At 36.8% G+C, this 26,211-nt stretch overlaps 1 protein-coding gene across 4 annotated transcripts in view; it reads right to left on the minus strand.

Annotated features, from left to right (window-relative positions):
- The window catches only part of CDC42 (cell division cycle 42), a 113,654-nt gene that overhangs the window by 35,502 nt on the left and 51,941 nt on the right, over positions 1-26,211 (minus strand). For all 4 annotated transcript variants that reach the window (XM_077150926.1, XM_077150925.1, XM_077150927.1 and 1 more), the window contains exons 2-3: positions 3,407-3,561; positions 635-707 (exon numbers count right to left, since the gene is read on the minus strand). In XM_077150926.1, the coding sequence (XP_077007041.1) occupies positions 635-707; positions 3,407-3,511 (178 nt within the window). In that variant the 5' untranslated portion in view covers positions 3,512-3,561. The remainder of the gene's footprint in view (positions 1-634; positions 708-3,406; positions 3,562-26,211) is intronic.

The following is a 26,211-nucleotide window of genomic DNA, read 5'->3' on the forward strand; positions in this document are numbered from 1 at the left end:
AAGGAAGTAACACAGAGAAAGTAGGTACATTTAGGAAGAAATCATTTGTTTTTAGAATTTGGAAAGTTGACCACAAATGTCACCACTGGGAGCTAGGTATTAGTTTGCTCTCAAAATATCTTCAGATAGAGTATAAAATACAAGCTATTTATACATATATTATACTGAAACATATACTAAATTTCTCAAATTTCACAGGGTGAAAATAATAAGTACTGTTTATGTATTTACAGCCTATCTGGATATTTAAGAAACACTGGGAAGTGGGATGAAGGGAGATAATGGGTAGACATTTTCATATGCATTCTTTCCTAAGTCTCTTTCAACTATTAATGCAGTCCCCAATTCCTTGCAAGGCACACAGACCAAGGATTTTGTTCAATTTGGACCTTGTGTGACATACTATGCTCTCACCCGAGCTTATCCTACCACACATCTACCCAGGATACTCCAAACTCCCACTGACAGGTATGGGATTATTCCTCGGTCAGGTATCAACCAGCATGTTATCCCATCAGGCTAACTACTTCAAGTGGTTTGCTAATATGTTAGTCTCCCAAAGTATCCAAACAAGACAACGGCAATTGCTTTTTAACTACAGACTAAAACATTATAAAAGACATTAAGTTGTCACCTGCAGTATCAAAAAGTCCAAGAGTATATGGCTCTCCACCAATCATAACTGTGACTGCATAGTTGTCAAAAACCTAAAAACACAAAAATATATCATTAGTGTACAGAGATGGTCAAAATGGGAAATGAAAACTCAAGCTAAAGCAATGTTTCCTACTTTAGACTTAATTCTCTCTGACTTAGTCTACCTTCCTTACATATAAGCAACCTTGCCAACAAGGTGGTTCTTGGAAAAAGTGACAGAGAATGTGTTCTAGAACATCTGCTCTACTCCAGAAACCTGGATAAAAAAGCCACAGAAGGTTGAGAGACATTACAGGAGCAAGGTTGCCTAGCTACACAAATGATCCTGCTCAAGTTTGAAACTTTTGAGACAGTGGTTTTACCCTCAATGTTCAATCTGATTTCTAAGAAATCATTCCTTCATAGGGCATTTCTTTTTAATCTAGAATCAAAATCTCCTAGATCTGTGATAATCTAGCTTTTTTCCTCTCAGGGCCCAAACCTTGTTACAAACAAATCTATTTGAGAGAAATGAAGATCCCCTAAAGTATTCAAAACAGTGTCAAGAAAAGGCTGGCTGATTTGCTGGGGATTGCATCAGTAAGATTCATGTTATCAGATATAGAGCTGTATCATGTGACCTAATATTCCTTCTTTGATTAGCTGCTTTATTTTCAAATAGAACATAAAACCCATAACAAAGACAGTAGATACAAGTATTGGTCAACTAATTATTTTTGAAAATGTAAGGTAATGGTGCCAAATCTGCAGAACCTGGCAGAGATCCAACACTAATTCAGTTTCCTTAAATTAATTTACAATTAAAAAGTGATACTTCCCAACCAGAAGGATGATGCATTTTAAGTCCAGTTTTGCTTAAGCTTTTAGTTATCTAGCTCTAATTTTATGGTTCACATTTTAAAGGGTTGTTTGGGTCCTTAATTGAAGATAAAGAAAAGTGGAAGCAAGGGTGTGGGAGAGAACTGCTTAACAGAAACTTGGATATTGATAACAAAATCAAAGAAATGGAATAAATTTGGTTAAGTTCTCAAACTACAAGTTATTTTCTTTGTTAAGTCACACTTAGGAAAAGGGACTTAAATATTCCCACTTTATTGGACTGTTCAAATACAGGACTAGATTAAGAATTAGAAAAGTTGCCTGCCATTCCAGACTGGCATAAAACCAATGTTTGAATATTTAGGCATCTAAGTCTCATCCCTAAACTGAGCCTGAATTCCCTCATCCATAAAAAATAACACATATGAATCTTTGCAGCTCTAAATTGCTATTATTCTAGAAGTGGTAATTCTCTGTTCACATATGGGCACAAAGAAGCATTTTACACAAATCCATCTCCATAACAGCTTAAACAGGTACTCTGAGTACATTATTTGTGCTTCCTGGTCTGTTTATTTACCTAACTAGGCTCATTTAAAACTTTTTAACACTACTACTTTCCCTCCACCCTATCCCTTTTCCAGAGATCGACATAACAAATACTCAGTACACTCACCTTATGATCAAACTAACTCAGAAACTATGCTTATAGGTAAGTAGCACTAATAAGAGACTGAAACATAAATATTCTCATAGTTGTCCTCACTGAAAGATGAAATAATTGTTATCTCCAAAAATCATTTTCAACCTCAGAACTTCTTCCACCTTACACTGTTCCCCACAAACGGACAAATCAAAGATGTGATTTGTATTTAATTACATCTTCAAATTCTCCTGCTCCAAGAAATTTCATCTTCTTTCTTCCTATATCCTTGGTCTACCTCAATTACTTTTCCTGCCTTGGACTATTACAGACTGCCAATTCCAACTGAGTGTACCACCAAACCTTTACCCTATAATTTGCCTTCTTAATAGTGTTCACGTTTCTGAAAACTGACCTAAATTACTCACACATTTTCTTCCTTTTCATTTCCAAAGAACACCAGTCCCATATTAATAGCACATCAATACTTCATAATCCCTAAAACAGCTCACTTAACAGAGATGATTATTGCAGTACCAAGTCAACCCCAAATCCCCTTTCACCACTGACTGGACATTCATGTTTAACATAATTACAGCACTGGTCAAGTCACCCTAACTGGGACAAACACTGGATTCTTAAAAGCATTCTTTAACAAGTAAGTATTACTCTAAATAATTCTTTTCACTTCAACTTTGCTATTCCCATTTTCTCTCTGCCCTTCTAAGAAACAAATAAAAAGTAATTATAGGACCAAAGGCTTCTGTTGGTGTTTTCCTAACAAACCAGGTCTTTTCTGTTCCCTAAGACCATTTTGGAGCACCATTACTACTAAGAGAATAGCTCCACAAGACTCTCTCCTATTCCCTCTAGGTGGAGAAATCTACTAGTATCTTTGAAATTACAAAACCCCAAAAAGTATCCCAGGGAACCTCCAAGCACTGATCAATCATTGGCCAAGATATCAAAAAAAAGAAAAGTCACCTCATTCCAAGATGTAGGGCATACTTCTCCAAACTGAGACCACCACTCTTTAGAATCTTGTCTATTGTAGTTTTGCCTCCCAGCACTTCTTGCAAACCCTTGTGTCACCCCTTTTGACTTTCCACTGATTTTTCAGCTGTTTAATTTTAAAGTGTATACAATTTACCCATGAGAAGTCAAGATCTTTAAAAACAGGAAACAAAGGCAGACAGAAAAATTTCAGTATGCAGAGGAAGAGTTTTCAAGAGTATATCAAATTATATACAGTATATTCCACTAACAGATGGTAGTCTTTATACTTACAGTTGGTACATATTCAGATGGAAATTTGTTTGTTGTGTAGGATATCAGGAGACATGTTTTACCAACAGCACCATCACCCACAACAACGCACTTAATTGTCTGCATTGCTGAAACAGTTTTGTATCCACTTTAAATACTTCAAATTCGATGTTGACCTACAAAAAAGATTAAGAAAACTTGTTTATTTTATTTTACTTGTTTTTTTTTTCTCAACTAAAAGGTTCACTCTTTCAGAGCAAGAACACAATTACTACTACAGTTGAAGGAAACTAAAAAAAGAGAAATAATGATGTGTTCAAAGTCACAAGTGTCAGTTTTCCAAGTTCTGATCCCTGGTTGTTTCTACTTGTTAAGTATTTAAAAAAAAAATGTCCAAAGTGTTGTGATGATCAGCATATTTCTTTTTATAGTGAAAGGGAAGAGGCTACAATCAGAATGAGTCCCATATAGTGTGCTAGAATTATTTTATGAAACCCTTCAACTGTATGTACACATGCATATGTAAATATGTGTGAATAAGACTACACTACAAAGCCCACCGCTTGAAAGAAGGGTCAATCTGTCCAGTCTTAAAGCTGTAGTTACTCAGAATATGACCAAGAAGCAGCAGAGTAATACCATTACCTCCCTACAGTATGTTAACAGCATGAGGAACTGGACAAGGATTAGGGTGATCCCTAGTCTCCAATTGTTTTAGCACCAGGTTGCGTAGTTACTAATTCAACATTCATGACACAAAAAGGTCAAAATCTAAATTTTTATAATGAAAAAGTCAGATCATTTTAAATTATATTGATTTATAAACAGATATATTACTTTAGTTTCTCTTATTGTATTTCTCCATTCTAAAAAGCTGTTGAATACAGATACATTACATTCATCAATTCTGAGATATTTTTCACATTTAAACATCTGTAAAATCACAATGTGTTTTTAATCTGGGTGCGTACTGTCATTATCAGTCACATTCCCCCCCCCACCTTCTGACATAATCGGTATAAGTGGCACTTTAGATTCAATAAAATGCTGTGAGTTTCCTGAAGGAATAAAAAAGAAACACCATTCCATGTATATCTAGATTTTAAGATAAATTCTTATTTCATGTATAATCTTGAAGGGGTTACAATTTCTTGTTGACTAGAATTGCTAATTAAACATAAAAATATAACGGAACCACCTAACTCTGTGCTGGATGCCATGCCTATGTGATACTATAGCACACTTCACTACATTTGATCATGCTAATTTATAACTGTCTGTTAATGTCTCTGAATTCCTAAACCTATACACACTATCTCACTCATGAAGGTACTTACAGCACTTAACACAAAGACTGGCACATGGTGAGTTATTAAATAGACGGAAAATCACATAACAAAAGAACAAAAAAACAAAATTAGTGGCGCATAACCTACAGGAAATATATACCCTCCCATTCCTCATCAAAATCATCTTGATTATATTTTTCTTTCTTTTTTCAACTTCCTTTCATTTCTCCCTTTTTCCTTTTCTCTATTATGCACTACAGAAGTATGCATACTAATATAGCATTAAAGGTTAAATATCCCAATCCTGAAGCTAAATCAAAATTACTTAACAATATAACAAACCAAGTACACTGAACTCAGTGCTATACAAATTCTAGTGAACTATTCCAGAAGAATGCCACTTACTTAACAAAGGATTTGGGAAAAACCCAATGATAATCAGAGTACCGTCTTGGGGTACTGTGCTTTGACAAGGACCAACCCTATAAAAACTGCTAGCATGTTCTCTTGCCACTTCAAGGCAGGCATAAGGAGGAAATAGGAATAGTTGTTCTCTCATGGTTCCTATGAATATACCTCTTGGAAACATAATAATGTTCTGCAAAGAAAATAAGGTCTTCTATTGAATTTCTTTTCAACTCAGAGTGAAGGAAAGAAAGGTAAGCAGGGACAGTTCTGATCACATCAAAATATCCTACAGAATATTTTCCCATTTCCTACAAACCTATTTCTAATTCAGTTCTGTTACCTTCTATTTCCCCTGACCACTATTACTAACTGATTTCTTAAGTCAAGGTAATCATAAACACTGGACAGAAATTAATTTGGGGGGGGGATTTTTTCCCCAAATTTATTGAGATAAATTCACATACCACACAAACAATCCAAAGTATACTATCACTGGCTCACAGTATCATCACAGTTGTGCATACATCTGTACGACTGATTTGAGAATATTTTCGTTACTCCAGAACAGATACAATAAAAAATAACAAATAAAAAAATATATAAAATAAAACCCAAATCCTCCTGTATCTCCTATTTCCGCCGCCCTCCCCCCATTGTTGACTCATAGTATTGGTGCAGTAAATGTGTTACTGTTAATGAATTTTAAAATATTACTGTTAACTACAGTTCATACTTTACAATAGCTATGTTTTTTCCCATATACCCTATTACTATTTTTACACTGGTGGTAGTCTACTAACTGTCTCCCAATCCTTTTCCTCTTCTTCAGTAACAAGGTAGCTAAGCATATGGCCCCTAGTAAAAAGCACTTTTCCCAGAATCCACTGCAGCTAGAAGTAACCACCCTGATTATGTTCTAGCAAACCAAGCAGAAGTGATGGATGCAACTTCCTGGACTAGCCTTAAAAGCAAAGGGCCTTGTGAGTCATTGATTGTACACCATGTATGGAACGTATGTATATTAAGAATGTACGTGCTTGTACGTTGTTGTATCAATAAAAATTAAACAAAAAAAAAAGAAATTCTTCAGGGACACAGCATGGCAGAGAATGCTAGTTTTTCCCAATACCCTTATAACCCAGTGATTTCTTAATAGGACCTTTTATTTTAATTGAGCACATGGACTTTCAGAATAAGTACTAATTCCCCATTCTCCTTTCCAGAAAAAAAAGCAAAGGGCCTAGCCTCCCCTATTCCAGACTTTAGGCTGAACACAGACATGACAGACAGAAATGACATGTTAAGGATGAACAACACAATAGAAGGGATCAGCCCTGGATTGCTCTCCAGGGCTTTTACATGAGAAAGAAATGATTTGTCTCATTAAGCCTCTAGTATTTTGGGTTTCTTTATTACATTATTACTATTGTTATTTCACAGACTCTAAAAATAGTACGCTAATTTTAAATGCATCCTAAATTCAGAGGTATTAAAAGTGAAAAATAGTTCTTAGAAGCAATAAAATATTAGTAATAGGATTTATCAAATAACTTTACAGTGAAACTTAACCGCTGACTTTACAGCTCAAAATATCTATCATAAATGCTGTTAAGTTTTAATTGTGGTTGAAATCAAATTGTCATCCCTCAGGATGACCTTATCTTCATTCTGTATCTGCTATGCACTTTAAAGAATTAAAGCCCACATCAACAAACAAATACAAAAACAAGAGGCCATCTATAAATTTGCAACTTCTAGTGAAGAAAGAGCTATCATTTCTTGAAATTTTCCTTAAAATTCCCTAGCAAAAAAAAAAAAAAGAAGAAACTGGGAATAAAATGTTTCCACAACTAAAGCGACAAATGTGATTTGGCTGCATTTGTAAATCACAAACATATTTATAATATAACAGCATTGTTGGAGGAGGTTAGAACTGCTCTAAGACATTAAAAAAAAAGGAACTATTAATTACTGTATGAAAGGAGAATAATTTAAATCTGACTCAAATTGAATTCTTTTTAAATATCTATATTTGGAGATTCTATTAAAATGAACTATCTTCAGATGACCATAAACAAATAAACAGTCAGTTATCTCTCTGTGATATAAACAACTGGTAATTACAAGAAAACATTAGATATGAGATCATTGTGGCCACCAAGAAATTCACGACTATTACTAAAACATACAACTACAGCATAACCTGTATTTGAAGAATTTCCAAAGTAAGCTTAGGGACAAAAGTAACAATACTTCAAATTGGTTTATCAGTTTTATCCTTTTAATGCGTCATTTTAAAAATATCTCAGCCTAGAGAAAATGTGGAGAAAGACATGTATCTATTCATTGTTGGTAGGGAAGGTGAGAGGTACAGTCCCTCTGGAGGGCAGCATGGTGGTTTCACAGGAGGCTAGGGGTAGGGCTGCCATATGATCCAGGAACACCAGTGCTCGGTACATAGCTGGAGGAACTGAGAATGAGGACACAAACGAACACTTATACACTGGTGTTTATGGTGGCAGTGTTCGCGACCCCAATGGACAGAGGTAGCCTAAGGATACATTGCCTGAGGAAGGGGGAACTGTAGTGTATAAGGAATGAAGTTGTGAGGCATACAACTAGGTGAATGAACCTTAAGGACACTATGTTGAATGAGATGTCAGAAACAAAAAGACAAATATTATCATACCTCATTCATATGGACTAACTGTAATATACAAACTAAGAGAATTGAAATTGAGAACATGGGTTAACAGATTGGAGCCTATGTAAAGGGGTCCTAGATTGCAAGCTCTTACAGCAGTCACACCTATTCTGGAGTTGTAACTTATTTCTAGTTTCTGAGATCCTAAGCTATTTATGTATAACCTGGTCATTCCCTGAAACTTCGGGTATTTATGTGACACCGGAGACTCTGAGTTAGAGCAATGAAGCTATGAAAGCATTACCTCATTCAGCACCTGTTAAAAAAAAATGAAAAAGTGATCAACTTCAACTAGAAATATGAATGAAATGAAATACAAATGAAGCTGATGCGGACAGACTAAAGTAAATCAGAATATTCGGTAAAGAATGATATCATCCATATTATAAAACTTCAACTTCTGTGTCAGACCAAAGGGAAAGATGTTTTTTTGGTGCAAAATTTATATTTTGGGTAGCGCATTATCTAACTTAAGCAGAATGATCCGTTTACTTGAAAACCATAATTGCATGGAATCTTGAATAGGACATCAGAACGTGTTGATTTGTCCAGTTAGTGCAATGCAGATATATCCTGGAGTAAATTGGGCAGAGAATTTTAAAAAAGTATTTGCAAAGTCCCCTTGGGGGAGTGGAAAGAAAGAAGGAAACATCAAACATCAGAACGTGTTGATTTGTCCAGTTAGTGCAATGCCAGATATATCCTGGAGTAAATTGGGCAGAGAATTTTAAAAAAGTATTTGCAAAGTCCCCTTGGGGGAGTGGAAAGAAAGAAGGAAACATCAAACTTCCCCCTCTAGGGAATTCCTGATATTCTCACAAGCAGTGGGGACAACCAATTCAATAGGCTGAGCCCTCAATCTTGGGGTTTGCCCCTATGAAACTTATTCCTGAAAAAGAGAAGCTAAACCTGCTCATAATTATACCTAAGAGTCACCCCCAGAGAACCTCTTCTGTTGCTCAGATGTAGCCTCTTTAAGCCAAATCAGCAGGTGAACTCACTGCCCTCCACCACAGGCTGCTTCCCAGAGGGGAAAGGAAAGGGACTTTACCAGCAGCAGGGGCTGAGACCAACCAAACGCCAATTGTGGAATTAATTAACAAGTTCTGACTACTAAAAATAGGCCCCCAGCTCAGGTGAACCTGGTCAAAGCATAGGTCGCTGATTTTTGCCCCGGAACCAATGGGGCAGGGCTGATGGAAAAAGAAAAAAAAAAAAGGAAACAGAGGTTTTTGTGGTTGTTTTTCTACAATGGCTTGACTACCTCTGGATTCAGTGGCAGGACTTCTCAGGCTGCAACTGCCTCAGACATAGGCAGAAACAAGGTTGTATGAGAGCCTGTCTGGAGCCTTTGCCTTCACCCCAGGAGGGGTGAAGCCCAACTCAGGTGGAATCCCTCCCTCGAGGAATTCAGACACCAGGGCTTGGTAATTTGAAGCCATTAAAACCAGCCTACAGCCTCTCCTCTGTCTCCACCACGCCCCCAGCAGGGAGAGTCTGCCAAAGTTCTTTAAAGGTACTGCATCATCTTATGCTAGTGGGACCTGCAGTCAGACAAGCACCACATACTGGGCAGGATAAGAAAAACAGAGTCCAGAGATGTCACAGGAAAGTCTTTCAACATGCTGGGTCTCACCCTCAGGGAAAACCAACACAGGTGACTCTTTCCTCCTGATAGGAGGCCAGTTTGGTCTGGGAAAATCTGGCTGGGGTCCATAACATCTAAGTAGACCCTCCTAAGTGTGTGTGGGGGGGGGGAAGGCACCACACAAGCAGGGCAAGAAACAAGAAAACAAGAACTGAAAAATTCTCCTCTGTTAAAAAGAAAAACTTAAGCTAAAGGTCCCAATAAAGCTGAACGGAATGTCAAAGAACAGAGAGACAACAAATTCATCCAGCAAGAAAACCCTAGGTAAAAGAAGTGAAAGCAATCTCTAAAATAAACTAACTAAGGTAATTAAATGCCTAGATGCCAGCAAAAAATAACAAATCACACTAGGAAAATTGAAGACATGGCCCAGTCAAAGGAACAAACCAACAATTCAAATAAGCTACAGGAGCTGAAACAATTAATTCAGAATATATGAACAGATAAGGAAAACCTCACCAAAAACCAAATCAATGAATTGAGGGAGGATATAAAGAAGGCAAGGAATGAAAAAAAGAAGAAATCAAAAGTTTGAAAAAACAAATCACAGAACTTATGGGAATGAAAGGCACAGTAGAGGAGATGAAAAAAACAATGGAAACCTACAACGGTAGATTCCAAGAGACAGAACATAGGATTAGCGAACTGGAGGACAGAACATCTGAAATCCGGCAAGAAAAACAAACTATAGGGGAAAAAATGGAAAAATATGAGCAGGGACTCAGAGAATTGAAGGACAATATGAAGTGCACAAATATACGTGTTGTGGGTGTCCCAGAAGGAGAAGACAAGGGAAAAGGAGGAGAAAAACTAATGGAAGAAATTATCACTGAAAATTTCCCAACTGTTATGAAAGACTTAAAATAACAGATCCAAGAACAGCATACCCCAAAGAGAACAGATCCAAACAGAAGTGCTCCAAGACATTTACTAATCAGAATGTCAGAGGTCAAAGAGAAAGAGAGGATCTTGAAAGCAACAAGAGAAAAGCAATCCATCACATACAAGGGAAGCCCAATAAGACTATGTGTAGATCTCTCAGCAGAAACCATGAAGGTGAGAAGACAGTGGGATGATATATTTAAATTATTAAAAGAGAAAAACTGCCAACCAAGAATTCTATATCCAGGAAAACTGTCCTTCAAAAATGAGGGAGAAATGAAAACATTTTCAGACAAAAAAATCACTGAGGGAATTTGTGACCAAAAGACCAGTTCTGCAAGAAATACTAAAGGGAGCACTAGAGACAGATATGAAAAGACAGAAGAGAGAGGTGTGTGGAGAAGAGCATTGAAAAAAAGACTATGAGTAAAGGTAAAAAGAAGGAAAATTAGATATGACATATAAAATCCAGAAGGCAAAATAGCAGAAGAAAGTACTACCCGTGCAGTAATAACACTAAATGTTAATGGATTAAACTCCCCAATCAAAAGACATAGACTGGCAGAATGGATTAAAAAACAGGACCCATCTATATGTTGTCTCCACTCAAAGGACACGAGGGCAAGGACACAAATGGACATTTGCACACCAATGTTTATAGCAGCATTATTTACAATTACCAAGAGATGTAAACAGCCAAAATGTCCATCAACAGTCAGGTGGCTAAACAAACTGTGGCATATGCATACAATGGAATATTATGCAGCTGTAAGACAGAACAAAGTTATGAAATATGTAACAACATGGATGGACCTTAAGGACATTACGCTGAGTGAGATTTGACAAATACAAAAGGACAAATACTGTATGGTCTCACTGATATGAACTGACATTAGTGAACAAATTTGGAATATTTCATTGGTGACAGAGACCATCAGGAGATAGAAATAGGGTAAGATATTGGGTAATTGGAGCTGAAGGGATACAGATTGTGCAACAGGACTGAATATAAAAACTCAGAAATGGACAGCACAATATTACCTAACTGTAATACAATTATGTTAAAACACTGAATGAAGCTGAATGTGAGAATGATAGAGGGAGGAGGGCTGGAGGCATAAATGAAATCACGAAGAAAAAGAGATGATAAAGATTGAGATAGTATAATCCAGGAATGCCTAGAGTGTATAATGATAGTGACTAAATGTACAAATTTGAAGGGTGTTTTTGCATGGGGAAGAACAAAGGAATATCATTACTGCAGGCTGCTGAAAATTGATGGTAATCAATATTTTGGAATTTCAACTTGTATCTGAGACTAAAGTAAAAAATGTTTATTTGGTGTGGAATTTGTATTTTGACTGGTGCATGTCCTAGTATAACTTATATAGATAGCTGGTTGAACAACATAAGTACATGGAACCTTGAGTGGGAAATGAGATTTTGCTGGTTTGTCCAGAATGATGCCCCGATGAATCCCAGAGTGATTCGATCAGTGAGTGGAAAAGTATCTGCAAAGCCCCCTTCAGGGAGTGGTGAGAATGGGGAGAAATTCAACTTCCCCAAGTTGAATTCTTGATATTCTCACAAGCAGTGTGGACAACCAAAGCTACAGGCAGAGCCCCCAGTCTTGGGGTTTGTTCATATGAAACTTAACCCCACAAAGGATAGGTCAAGTCTACTTAAAATTTAGGACTAAGAGTCACCCCCAAGAGAGCTTCTTTTGTTGCTCAGATGTGGCCCCTCTCTCCAGCCAACATAACGAGCAGTCTCACCACCCTACCCCTCTCTACGTGGGACATGATTCCCAGGGGTGTGGACCTTCCTGGCAACGTGGGACAGAGATCTCGGAATGAGCGGAGACTCAGCATCAAGGGATTGAGAAAAACCCTAGAATGAGCTGAGACTCAGAATCAAGGGATTGAGAAAACCTTCTCAACGAAAAGGGGGAAAAGTAAAATGAGACAAAGTGTCAATGGCTGAGAGATTCCAAACAGAGTCAAGAGGTTATCCTGGAGGTTATTCTTACGCATTAAGTGGATATCACCTTGTTATCCAAGAGGAAATGGAGAGGCGGGAGGGAACTGCCTGAAAATGTAGAACTGTGTTCCAGTAGCCATGTTTCTTGATGATGACTGCATAATGATAAAGCTTTCACGATGTGACTGCGTGATTGTAAAAACCTTGTGTCTGTTGCTCCTTTTATCTACCTTGTCAACAGAGGAGTAGAACATATGGAATAAAAATAAATAATACGGGGAACAAATGTTAAAGTAAATTTAGTTTGAAATGCTAGTGATCAATGAAAGGGAGGAGTAAGGGGTATGGTATGTATAATTTTTTTTTCTGTTTTCATTTTATTTTTCTGTTGTCTTTTTATTTCTTTTTCTGAATTGATGCAAATGTTCTAAGAAATAAATGATCATGATGATGAATATGCAACTATGTGATGACATTGAGAATTATTGATTACATATGTAGGATGGAATTATTATATATTAGGAATGTTTGTGTCTCTTTGTTGTCATATTTTTTAATTTAAAGTTAATTAACAATTTTTAAAAAATAAAATTAAAAAAAAAAACTTACTCTGCACTATTCTCCCTGCCTGGTGGACTGTTATCTCAATCAAATCTTCTCATGCTTTACACATAGCAGACACATTAACAACAAAGGTTAAAAAAAATTAAATGTATTTGCTGCTAATTAGCTGATGACAAAAAAATTCCACCCAAATATTTCTTCTTCACTTCCAGATTCCTATACTATTTCTCTCAATATTTACAGAGTTGTCCCCAAAATAAAGATATATAACAGATTTCTAAAAAATAATTTAGGTATATGAGGACAGATTCAATGTATGATTTTTAAACACCAAGTTAAATGCTTCTTTCATTTACAAATCACCCTTGCCTACATGTAACCTACAAATATGGTAGTTATTACCTTTGTAACCTCTTTGTCTGGTTATCCTTGAATTCAGCCTCTAAATCAGCAATTCTAAAGCTATCATCTCAGATTACCAGAGTGAGAGTACCCAGAATCGGTTTAACAATTCATATTCCTGGGACCTCACCCCAGATCTACTAAATCAGAACTTAACTGTCCCTATGTAGTTCTAATGCACAGTGAAGTTTGAGAACCCCTGCCTATATATGACCGCAAGACAAGGAAAACCTGTTACACAAGAATCTAAACTAAGATAATCATTACTGGCACTTTGGCTCACTTGGAAATAAGTTTTTAAAAATAGAATCAAAATTATCAATATGAGTTAGTGGTACCAAGCAGGTATATTAGTAATGAAAAATTCACTCCGGATATTGAGAGATCATGGACCAAGAGACTTCAGAGGTTTAAATTACCAGTTAGCACAAGTTCACACTAAAAATGTTTACAAACAATATTAATAGCGTCAGAAAAATAGCACATACTGTACTGCTCAGTATTGTTATGAATATATTATACATATTCATATATTTCATCCTCCCAACAACCCTATGAGGCATATATTCTATATTATCCCCATTTCACAGCTAAGACCAGTGAACGGCTCAGTGAAATAACTAGACCAAGGATAATCAGTCAGTAGATGGTAGAACTGGGATATAACCCAAGTAATCTGCCTCCAAATCCCTGCTCCTAAACATTACATAAATTACCTCTCCTGATTACTGAAATTAATAAAGACAAACAATATCATTGCTATAGGAGTGGTAAGTATATATCTGTTGACAGACCCGCAATGGAAAAAAGACAGTAGAAAAAGCAGTTAACGTACATTCCTGTCTCTTCACCCTGATGACTACTAAATTTTATTGGAGAGGAGGGAGGCAAGAAGAGAGAATTAGTAAGACACAAAGCTTGCAGTTTCTCTTTGTATTTATCTACAAATCTTCCATTTCTTAGGCTTCTTGACCTGACAGCTCAGCAATTCATTGGAAATGTGTTACAGATTTCCTGTTTTAAAAGCATGGGTTCTGCCAGCCTGCCTCTACCATTCTAGCTATATGACCTTGGAAAAGTTATTGAACCTTTCTGTTTTTCCCTTTTCTAAAAATAGAGTAGTACCTTCCTCATAGGTTAAATTGGTTGAATAAAATAATACATGTAAAGAACTTAAAGCCATGCCTGGCATACAGTAAATGCCATAAATTAAGTCATTGCTCTTGAAACAGTAAAGGGACTTACAAACGAATACAAGCAGTTTTAAAACAGTAACAATTCCAACCCACTTAGAAAGCAGCAGGTAAAATTTTTATTTCTGCAGCAGAGTACTCTCACTACAAATTTAGTCAAATTTAGAGCTATCATTACAAAGTGGTCATTTTAGGGTTATGTTTCAATTCAATTAAAACTAACTAGTCTGCAAAACATATGACAAGTATTAATAATCAATTATTTCATGTATTAAGATGTCACCAGATGACCCACAGATGGGAAGGATGACAATGAGAGAGACTTTGGTTTTGCATTATATAGATAGAAAATGTTGGCTTCAACAACATGGAGGAAACTAGGCCAGACATGTCTACTCAACTTACATTCAACTGCTGTTGAAAGAATGTCAAATCCCTACAGAAGGAAAGATAATACCAACTATAATTTTGCTGTCCAAAGTGGCTAAAAAAGTTATTTTGCACCAATAATTGAATTCTATCTTACCTTTAATAATGAAATTCATACGTACAAGTTAGAAATGGAGTCGCGCTACTTGCAGCATAAAAAATTATTCCAATTATAAGTCAAATTACTAAAGAGGGTGTATCTTCCACCTTCCCTTCTACCACCTCTGCCCCCAACACCAGACAGCTGTACCAGTACCCACATCTCCCAAGTTTTTAACTCTTTGAAGGGACAATTAAGTGTCTACAGTTTTCGGAGGTCCATGAATTCCATGTTTAAAGAGGCTATTGAATCCTTTCTCCAGTACATTATTGTTGGCTGGCTGCCAACTAATCCCCACCAGACAATCCCTAGAGAAAGGATTTGCATGGGAAAACGGTAAACTCCCAGTTACAGATACCCTATCTTCCCATGTTCCGCCCCCATGGTTCAAATAGCTTATGAAAGATTTGAGACTTGGCATTAGGTACTTGCCAATAAGAGTATTTTGCAGAAAACTTAAATTCTCAATCAGACTACTTTATAATACCATGCCAAATATAACAGTAATGTGAATAAAAGGCAAGGCAAATTTTTGGTAATTCACACTAACACTAAAAGTAAATCTGTTTCCATTTGAAATACCATTTTCTGCCCAAAATAATCAATTTTCATACTCGGGACATAGGAAAGAAAAGGCATTACAGAAATCAAAAAAAGAATGACCCAATTTCACAAGTCTGTCTCCTTATCAATCCAGTGAAATAGCTGGTCTGGTTGTGCATTTAGATAGAAAAAGTGAAAGAATCAATACCACTTTTCTCTCCTATCAAATCTACTGATTTTAGAGACTGCAATTCATATTATCTTTTACTGTAAGTTGTAACAGCATATCTGTCATGGTCAGGGACATGTGTCAACTTGGTCAAGTTGTGGTACCTGTTTATCTGGTTGGGCAAGTGCTGGCCTGTCTGTTGCAATGAGGACATTTCACAGAATTAGATCCTGAGCACCTCAGCTGCATTCACAGCTGATTCCATTTGTAATCAGCCAAAGGGGAGTGCCTTCTACAATAAATTATGCTTAATCTAATCACGGGAGCCTTTTAAAGGAGGACTCAGAGGAGACAGGTTCCATTCCTGCTTCGGCTGGTGAGCCTCTCCTGTGGAGTTCATCCAGACCATCCATCGGAGTCGTCAGCTTCACAGCCTGCCCTGTGGATTTTGCACTCTGCGTTCCTGTGGTCACGTGAGACACTTTCATAAACAGTGTATTTGCAAGTGTTTCCTGTTGATTCTGTTTCTCTAGAGAACCCTAACACAATATCTAAAATACAATTTATTAATTATGTGCCCTTGTAACTATTAAGTAACCAAAAGTACTCAAACAGCAGAGATGAATCCCATGTATTAACATTTTGCAGGTGTACCAACACATTGTCTTGTTTGGTTCTGCACCAAAGCCTAGACCAAAACAGAAAGCATATGACTGACCTTATGTTCAATTAAGAATACAATACTGCTTATAAAGCCCTACCTAAATATCCTATTACACCTACACCACGGTTATCTTTCTCTACCAAAACAAACAATGCAATGTACAAGGAATATTTTCAAGCCTTGAAATAAATTACTTCGAACAAAATTTAAGAAAACGTAATCATATGAGTTCACTAAGAAAACGTAATCATATGAGTTCACCCAATATTACTCAAAAGAATCAAAACAAAGAATGTGAAGGTTTTTTTAGTATTGGAAGGTCCAACTCTATCACTGTGCAGATAAAGAAATTCTGGCCTAAACACAAGAGATTTGCCTTAAAGCCAGACATTAGGACCCAAATATCCTGGCATATTTTTCCCAACTCTTCAGACAAATATAAGATATGCCACATGAAGACAGTTCTTCTTGAACTTCGTAATTTGTTTCCACAGTTTCCAGTAAACAAGAAATAATCTTTAAAAACTTTTGGCAAAAAGTCAAAAGACAAAAAGTCAAAGCAACACAACTGCTGTTCAAAACATTTGCCCAAACAAAAATAAAAAGAAAGATGATTGGCAATTTGCCTTCAGTTTTCAAAAATAAGTGTATCCATTCCAACTCAAAAAACAAAATTAAAATTGGAATTCTTTAAAATATCTGTCAATTAGTAAAAAGTAAACCAATACATGTCTATTGGGATTGACACACCCCCACAAGTCTCCTATCCTCCTATACATATCTTGCTGGATATACTGAGAATTTAAGACCTGACCACTCTTTACCCAAGCCATTCCTTAGGATTGAGTTTGCAGCAAACAGCCTTAAAGGATGCAGTAACATCTTCCTCTGTGACAAAAAGCAGGCTTGCTTATTCCTTGCTATTAAATGTTGAGTTCCCCAAGTTCAGTGTTCCTCAGCTGTGATGCAAATTCACTGCACAAGCAGCATCAATCTGAGCCTCTAAAACTGTATCCCTGGGTCTTAGGGGTAAAGGGAAATATCACACACACCAATGCTCGTGCTACTTGTTCTGCCCTAACTAATTAAGTTCTTAGTGTCCAACCCAGGAGTTCTGTCAATAACCATAAAACAGTATCAGGCTAACATAGTAACACATTAAGTATGATTAAATAAAATCCCAGAGCTCCTCAACCTGCTTGGTTGATTGACCAAACTTTAGGACAGATGATTTTTCTGTAAATTGATTTTTGTATATAAATAATATGCAATTAGTTTCTTAGAATAATTATTAGAGTTTTACCTTGGTAAAATATACAATATGTGATTTGAAGTATTTTATTCATTACCCTAATCTTTTCTTTATAGAATATGTCTGTATCACTTTAAAATGCTTTTGCACCTTCTCTCCCCACTTCCAGGACAACCAGTACTTCTTCTCTAGGAGCACACCAATTGTTTTCATTTGTTTATGATCCATCTTCTAGCTGTGTCTATTTTAACAGGAAGAAGAGATTAGTGAAGGTCAGAATCCTCCCATCAAAAAGATGGTAAGCAAGGTGAGTCCTCACAATAAAAATAACTGAGGAAAAAAAATAACATACAAAAATAACTGAGAGAAAAAAGAAAATAAGTAAATTTAAAAAGCAACTAAGGGCAGTGCAACGGTAGCTCAGTGGCAGAATTCTCGCCTGCCATGACAGATCCAGGTTCCATTTCCAGAGCCAGTCCACATTAAAAAAAAAAAAAAACCCTGAGAGAAATTAATGTGTTATTAGCTCCTTTTGCTTTAGATTAAGCAAGACTAATAAAATTTTATATAAAAAAAACTTTATTTTGTTCTCTTCTACCCTGGAACACCCCATTTCCCCCCGAAAACTTCATTTATTAACCTCTAGTACCAAATCACAACAGAAATTAAAAGGACAATGCCTCCATGGTACATAGCAGAGTGTCCTTTGCTGCCTTCCTCTTGATTTTTGACATGAGATTGGTAAATGTGAAAAATCAGTGAATATTTTACAAAGGAAAAGTCAAAAAAATCAGGAGACTCTCGTTAAAGTGTCTTTGGATTCTGAGCAAGTATGTATCATCTGGAATTTAAATATGGATTCTTGAGATGGCAATAGGGAAGCAACTTTGAGGGGGAAATACTGACAGTGTTCATAAAAGAAAAAAATTATGGTTCTATCTTGTGAAAGATGTTTTCAGCAGTGCTAGAAAACATCTCAGCTTCATGTCCGAAACTGGCTTCATATTGCAATGTCTGATACAATGAAAACTAAAGACCTTACTTCTACTACAATACTGAGTTCTCCTTCCCCAAATCAGCAAAAACTAAGGGATGGTAGCCAATTTTTGTTTTATATATTTGTGATCAAAAAAAATTTTAACTAACTTGGTAAACATTTAAATAAGCTGCATAATTTTAATATTTTAAAACAAAGCAATTTGGAAAAATTGGTATGTAATAATGTATAACAGCACTAATAAAGTACTTAATTACAAGAGAACAAAGATTACAATGAAATTTTCCTTCAAAACAGTCAAGACTTGTAGATGTATTTATTCATTCAACAATTCTTTATTAAGCATTTACTATGTGCCAAGCACTGTTCTGTAAATAGCCATATCCTCCAATGCCTGGAACAGAATTCATGCCCTAATGGGGAAACAATCCTATTGGGGTAGGCAGGCAAGCAAATAAGCATCACCCCTTCTAATTCACATACCCCCCCTTCATAACGTTCCTGATGTTGTCACCCTAGTGTGCAATTTTCCCATAATCTGGTCTCTTAGTTAAGAAAGGACAAGGAGATTTCATTTAAGGAAAAAAAAAAACCCTCCCCTAGCTTCATACAAGAAATTTTTTAGCATTTGGATTATCCCAAATCTCAAATCTGATTTACCAGAGCTCTCAGATCTAATCATCTTGGGGAAAAATAACTAGTAATAGATGCATAAATAAGATGCATACATTTTACTCTATCCAGCTTACTAACAGCTAATTGTCTAATACTATTTAAATTATCTAAATGTTATCTAAATTATCCAATACGATGTGGAGCTTATTTCAAAGTCACCCTCACCCCTCAAACTTTCTTGGATGTCTGGTCTTATAAGTCTTCCTATTTCTAGTCTAATTTTTCTAACTCTGCTTACCTGAGAATTTCCTAACATTACAGCTCTCAAAAACTGCCCTAAGTCTCCTATAACCTCCCATGGTAAGGCCCTGCTTACCTCTTAGATCTCAAATCTCATACTCAACTTCACTCTCCATGTTCTAGCTAAAACAGGCCTCTTTATCTCACTCAAACATGCCAAGCACTGTCCTGCCTTGAGATCATTATGTCCGCCAATCATACTTTCCCAGCTCTTTTAAAACTGTTGGTGGGGAAGAGTGCAAAGATGGCAGCTTAGTGAGGTGTGGGATTTAGTTTGTCCTCCATAGCAGCTAGTAATAGCCAGGAACAGTACAGAACAACTGCTGGGTCACGTCAGTGACCGGACACACAGCGTATCCCACTCCGGATCAGCTGTGAGCTCCCCCAGAACCGTGAATTCCAAGCTGTGGCAGCCGGCGCCCCTTCCTTACAGGCTGCTTTCCAGAGGGGAAAGGAAAGAGACTTACCAGCAGCAGGGGCTGAGCACAACCAAACGCCAATTGTGGAATTAATTCACAAATTCTGACTATTAAAAATAGGCCCCCAGCTCAGCTGAACCTGGAGTAAAAGGGGAGGGTGCAGGTTTTTGCCCAGGAGCAGAGGGGGCAGGGGTAACAGAAAAAAAAAAAGAAAAAAAATCAGGGGTTTTTTTGGATCTGAAGAGGTCTGAGCCCTGCAGGAAAGGAGGGGACACATAGGGCCTGGAGATACACAGAGCAACGTACCAACTTAAGCTCTTGATTGGCAAACCCAAGGAACAAGGTCCTGCTCTGAAAAGGATTTTTCTTTTTCTCCTTTATGGCTGTTTCTACAGATCAACTACGCTTTGGATACAGCAGCAGGGCTTCTCAAGCTCCACTGCTCCAGGCATAGGCAGAAACAGGCTTGTTTGAGAGCTTCTCTGGAGCCTGTGCCTTACCCAGGAGAGGGATGGGGCCAAGCTCAGGTGGAATTCCTCCTTCAAGAAATTCAGGCCACAGAGTCTGGAAAAGGAAAGCAATTAAAGCCAGCCTACAACTCCTCTGCTCAACCACAGCCCCAGAAGAGAGAGTCTGCTGAAGTTAAAGGTACCACATCACCTTATGCTGGTGAGATCCACAGGCAGAAAAGCACCACATACTGGGCAGGCTACGAAAAACAAAGAGTCCAGAGACTTCAAAGGAAAGCCTTTTAATTTGCTAGGTCTCACCCTCAGGGAAAACTGACGCAGACAACTCTTTCCTCCTGAGAGTGACCAGTGTGGTCTGGGAAAATCTGACTGGGGTTTATAATACCTAAGTAGACCCTCCTAAGGGGTGGGGGAAAGGCAACATACAGGCAAGGCAAGAAATAAAAAAACAAGAACTGAAAAATTCTGCTCTATTAAACAAAACCTAAGCTAGAGGACTAGAATAAGCTGAATTGAATGTCAAAGAACAGATAGACAAGAAATTCATCCAGCAAGAAGAACCTAGGGAAAAAAAAAGTGAAAACAATCTCCAGAATAAACTAATTAAGATAATTAAATGCCTAGACACCAGCAAAAAATAACACATCATACCAGGAAAATTGAAGCTATGGCCCAGTCAAAGGACCAAACCAACAATTCAAATGAGATACAGGAGCTGAAACAATTAATTCAGAATATACGAACAGACATGGAAAACCTCATCAAAAATCAAATCCATGAATTGAGGGAGGATATAAAGAAGGCAAGGAATGAACAAAAAGAAGAAATCGAAAGTCTGAAAAAAAAAATCACAGAACTTTGGGGAATGAAAGGCACAGCATAAGAGATGAAAACAAAAAAAAAACAATGGAAACCTACAACATCAGATTTCAAGAGGCAGAAGATAGGATTAATGAACTGGAGGATGGGATATCTGAAATCCGACAAGCAAAAGAAAATATAGGGAAAACAATGGAAAAACATGAGCAGGGACTCAGGGAACCGAATGACAACATGAAACGCGGAAGCACATGAACATAAGTGTTGTGGGTGTCCCAGAAGGAGAAGACAAGGGAAAAGGAGGAGAAAAACTAATGGAGGAAATTATCACTGATAATTTCCCAACTCTTACAAAAGACTTAAAATTACAGATCCAAGAAGGGCAGCATACCCCAAAGAGAAGAGATCCAAATAGAAGTGCTCCAAGACACTTACTAATCAGAATGTCAGATATCAAAGAGAAAGAGAATCTTGAAAGCAGAAAGAGAAAAACAATCCATCACATACAAGGGAAGTCCAATATGACTGACTATATGCAGATTTCTCAACAGAAAATGGAGACAAGAAGACAGTGGGATAATATATTTAAGATACTAAAAGAGAAAAACTGCCAACCAAGAATTCTATATCCAGCAAAACTGTCCTTCAAAAATGAGGGGGAAGATGCCGCAGCACCATGAAGCAGAAAGTCCATCAGCCAATGACCTTTGGAGATGAAGAAGGAAAACACCTCCCTGGGAGCTTCATGAAACAGGAAGCCAGGAGAGAAAGCTAGCAGATGATGCTGTGCTCGCCATGTGCCCTTCCAGCTGAGAGAGAAGCCCTGACTGTGTTCGCCATGTGTATTCTCACTTGAGAGAGAAACCTTGAACTTCATCAGACTTCTTGAACCAAGGTATCTTTCCCTAGATGACTTTGATTGGACATTTCTATAGACTAGCTTTCATTGGGACATTTTCTTGGCCTTCAAACTGTAAACTAGTAATGCATTAAATTCCCCTTTCTAAAAGCCAAAAAAAAAAAAAAAAAAGAGGGGGAAATTAAAACATTTGCAGACAAAAATTCACTGAGAGAATTTGTGACCAAGAGACCAGCTCTGCAAGAAATACTAAAGGGAGCTCGAGAGACAGATAAAAGACAAGAGAGAGAGGTGTGGGGAAGAGAATAGAAATGAAGACTATGAGTAAAGGTAAAAAGAAGGAAAATTAGATATGACATATAAAATCCAAAAGGCAAAATGGTAGAAGAAAGTACTGCCCACACAGTAATAACACTAAATGTTAATGGATTAAACTCCCTAATCAAAAGACACAGACTGGCATAATCAATTAAAAAACAGGACCCATCTATATGCTGTCTACAGGGAATGCATCTTAGACCCAAGGATAAACATAGGTTGAAAGTGAAAGGTTGGGAAAAAATACACCATGCAAACAACAATCAGAAAAGAGCAGGAGTAGCTGTACTAATATCCAACAAATTAGACTTCAAATATAAAATAGTTAAAAGAGACAAAAAAGGGCACTATGTATTAATAAAAGGAACAATTCAACAAGAAGACATAACAATCATAAATATTTATGCACCGAGCCAAAATGCTCCAAAATACATGAAGCAAACACTGAAAACACCGAAAAGAGAAATAGACACATCTACCATAATAGCTGGACACTTCGACTGCCCACTCTCATCAATGAACAGAACATCTAGACAGAGGATTGATAAAGAAGCAGAGAATTTCAGTAATACAATAAATGAGCTAGACAAAACAGACATATATAGAACATTACACCCCACAACAGCAGGATACACCTTTTTCTCAAGTGCTCATGGATCATTCTCAAGGACAGACCATATGCTGGTTCACAAAGCAAGTCTCAATAAATTTAAAAAGATTGAAATCATACAAAACACCTTCTCAGATCATAAAGGAATGAAGCTGGAAATTAATAATAGGCAGAGTGCCAGAAAATTCACAAATATATGGAGGCTCAACAACACACTCTTAAATAACCAGTGGGTCAAGGAAGAAATTACAAGAGAAATCAGTAAATATCTTGAGGCAAATGAAAATGAAAGTACAACATATCAAAATTTATGGGATATAGCAAGGGCAGTGCTAAGAGGGAAATTTATTGCCCTAAATGCCCACACCAAAAAAAGAAGAGCAAAAATCAAGGAATTAAAGGTCCACTTGGAAGAACTAGAGAAAGAATAGCAAATTAACCCCAAAGCAAGAAAAAGGAAAGAAATAATGAAGATTAAGAGCAGAAATAAATGAAATTGAGAACATGAAAACAATCGAGAAAATCAACAAAACCAGAAGTTGGTTCTATGAGAAAATCAATAAGATTGATGGACCCTTAGCGAGGTTGACAAAAGAAGAAGAGAGAAGATGCAAATAAAATCAGAAATGGAAGAGGAGACACAACCACTGACCCCAGAGAAATAAAGGAAGCAATGACAGGATACTATGAACAACTTTATGCTAATAAATTAGACAATGTAGATGAAATGGACAACTTCCTAGAAAGTTGAACAACCAACATTGACTCTAGAAGAAAGAGACAACCTCAACAAACCAATCACAAGTAAAGAAATTGAATCAGTTATTAAGAAGCTCCCCAAATAAGAAAAGTCCAGGACCAGATGAATTTACATGTGAATTCTACCAAACATTCAAGAATTAGTGCCAATCCTGCTCAAACTCTTCAAAAAAATTGAAGAGGAGGGAAAGCTACCTAACTCATTCTATGAAGCCAACATCACCCTCGTACCAAAGCCAGACAAAGATATTACAAAAAAAGAAAACTACAGACCAATCTCTCTAATGAATATAAATGCAAAAATCCTCAACAAAATTCTTGCAAATCAAATCCGGCAGCACATTAAAAAAATTATACACCATGATCAAGTAGGATTCATCCCAGGTATGCAAGGATGGTTCAACATAAGAAAATCAATTACTGTAATACACCATATCAGCAAATCTAAGCAGAAAAACCACATAATCATCTCGATTGATGCAGAAAAAGCATGTGACAAAATTCAACAGCCTTTCCTGTTGAAAACACTTCAAAGGATAGGAACAAAAGGGAAATTCCTCAACATAATAAAGAGAATATATGAAAAATCCGACAGCTAACATCATCCTCAACAGGAAAAAACTGAAAACTTTCCCCCTAAGATCAGGAACAAGATAATGATGTCCATTATCACCACTGTTATTCTACTGTGTTGGAAGTTCTAGCCAGAGCAATTAAACAAGAAAAAGAAATACAAGGCATCAAAATTGGAAATGAAGAAGTAAAACTCTCACTGTTTGCAGATGATACGCTACTATATGTCGAACACCCTGAAAAATCCACAGCAAAACTACTGGAGCTAATAAATGAGTACAGCAAAGTGACAGGTTACAAGATTAACACTCAAAAATCTGTAATGTTTCTAAACACTAGTAACAAACAATCTGAGGGGAGATCAAGAAAAAAATTCCATTTACAATTGCAACCAAAAGAATAAACTATTTAAGAATAAACTTCACTAAATATACAAAAGACCTAAACAAAAAAACTATAAGAAGCTGCCAAAAGAAATCAGAGAAGACCTAAATAGATGGAAGGGCATACTGTGTTCATGGATTGGAAGACTAAATATGGTTAAGATGTCAATTCTACCTAAACTGATTTACAGATTCAATGCAATACCAATTAAAATCCAAAAAACTTACTTTTCAGAAATAGAAAAACCAATAACCAAATTTATCTGGAGAGGCAGGGTGCCCCAAATAGCTAAAAATATCCTGAGAAAGAAAAATGAAGTTGGAGGCCTCACGCTACCTGACTTTAAGGTGTATTATGAAGCTACAGTGGTCAAAACAGCATGGTACTGGCATAAAGACAGATATACTGACCAATGGAATTGAATATAGTGTTCAGATATAGACCCTCTCACTATTGGACAATTGATCTTTGATAAGGCAGTCAAGCCAACTTACCTGGAACAAACAGTCTCTTCAATAAATGGTGCCTAGAGAACTGGATATCCACATGCAAAAGAATGAAAGAGGATCCTTATTGCACACCCTAAACAAAAATTAACTCAAAATGGATCAAAGACCTAAACATTAGATCTATGACCATAAAATTTTTAAAAGAAAATGCAGGGAAATGTCTTAACAATCTTATAATAGGAGGTGGTTTCCTAGACCTTACACCCAAAGCACGAGCATTGAAGAAAGAAAGAAAGAAATGGGAGCGCCTCAAATTTAAACACTTTTATGCATCAAAGATCTTCGTCAAGAAAGTAAAAAGACAGCCTACAAAATGTGAGACAATATTTGGAAATGATATATCAGGTAAAGGTCCAGTATCCAGAATATATAAAGAGATTGTTCAACTCAACAACAAAAAGACAGACAACTCAATTACAAAATGGACAAAAGACATGAATAGACACTTCTCAGAAGAGGAAATACAAATGGCCAAAAGGCACATGAAAAGATGCTCAACTTCCCTGGCTATCAGGGAAAGGCAAATCAAAACCACAATGAATATCTCACACCCACAAGAACGGCCATTATCAATAAAACAGAAAACAACGAGTGCTGGAGAGAATGTGGGGAAAAAAGGCACCCTTATCCACTGTTGGTGGGAATGTCAAATGGTACAACCACTGTGGAAGAGAGTGTGGCAGTTCCTCAGGAATCTAAGCATAGAATTGCCATATGATCTGGCAATAACATTGCTAGGTATCTACTCAGAGGACATGAGGGCAAGAACACAAACGGACATTTGCACAGCAATGTTTATAGCAGCATTATTTACAACTGCCAAGAGATGGAAACAGGCAAAATGTACATCAACAGAGAAGTGGCTAAGCAAGCTGCGGTATATATATATATAGATATAGATATACAATGGATTATGCAACTGTAAGACAGAATAAAGTCATGAAGCATGTAACAAAATGGATGGACT

The sequence above is a fragment of the Tamandua tetradactyla genome, chromosome 2 (assembly GCF_023851605.1).
Source record: "Tamandua tetradactyla isolate mTamTet1 chromosome 2, mTamTet1.pri, whole genome shotgun sequence".
NCBI classification, from domain to species: domain Eukaryota; kingdom Metazoa; phylum Chordata; class Mammalia; order Pilosa; family Myrmecophagidae; genus Tamandua; species Tamandua tetradactyla.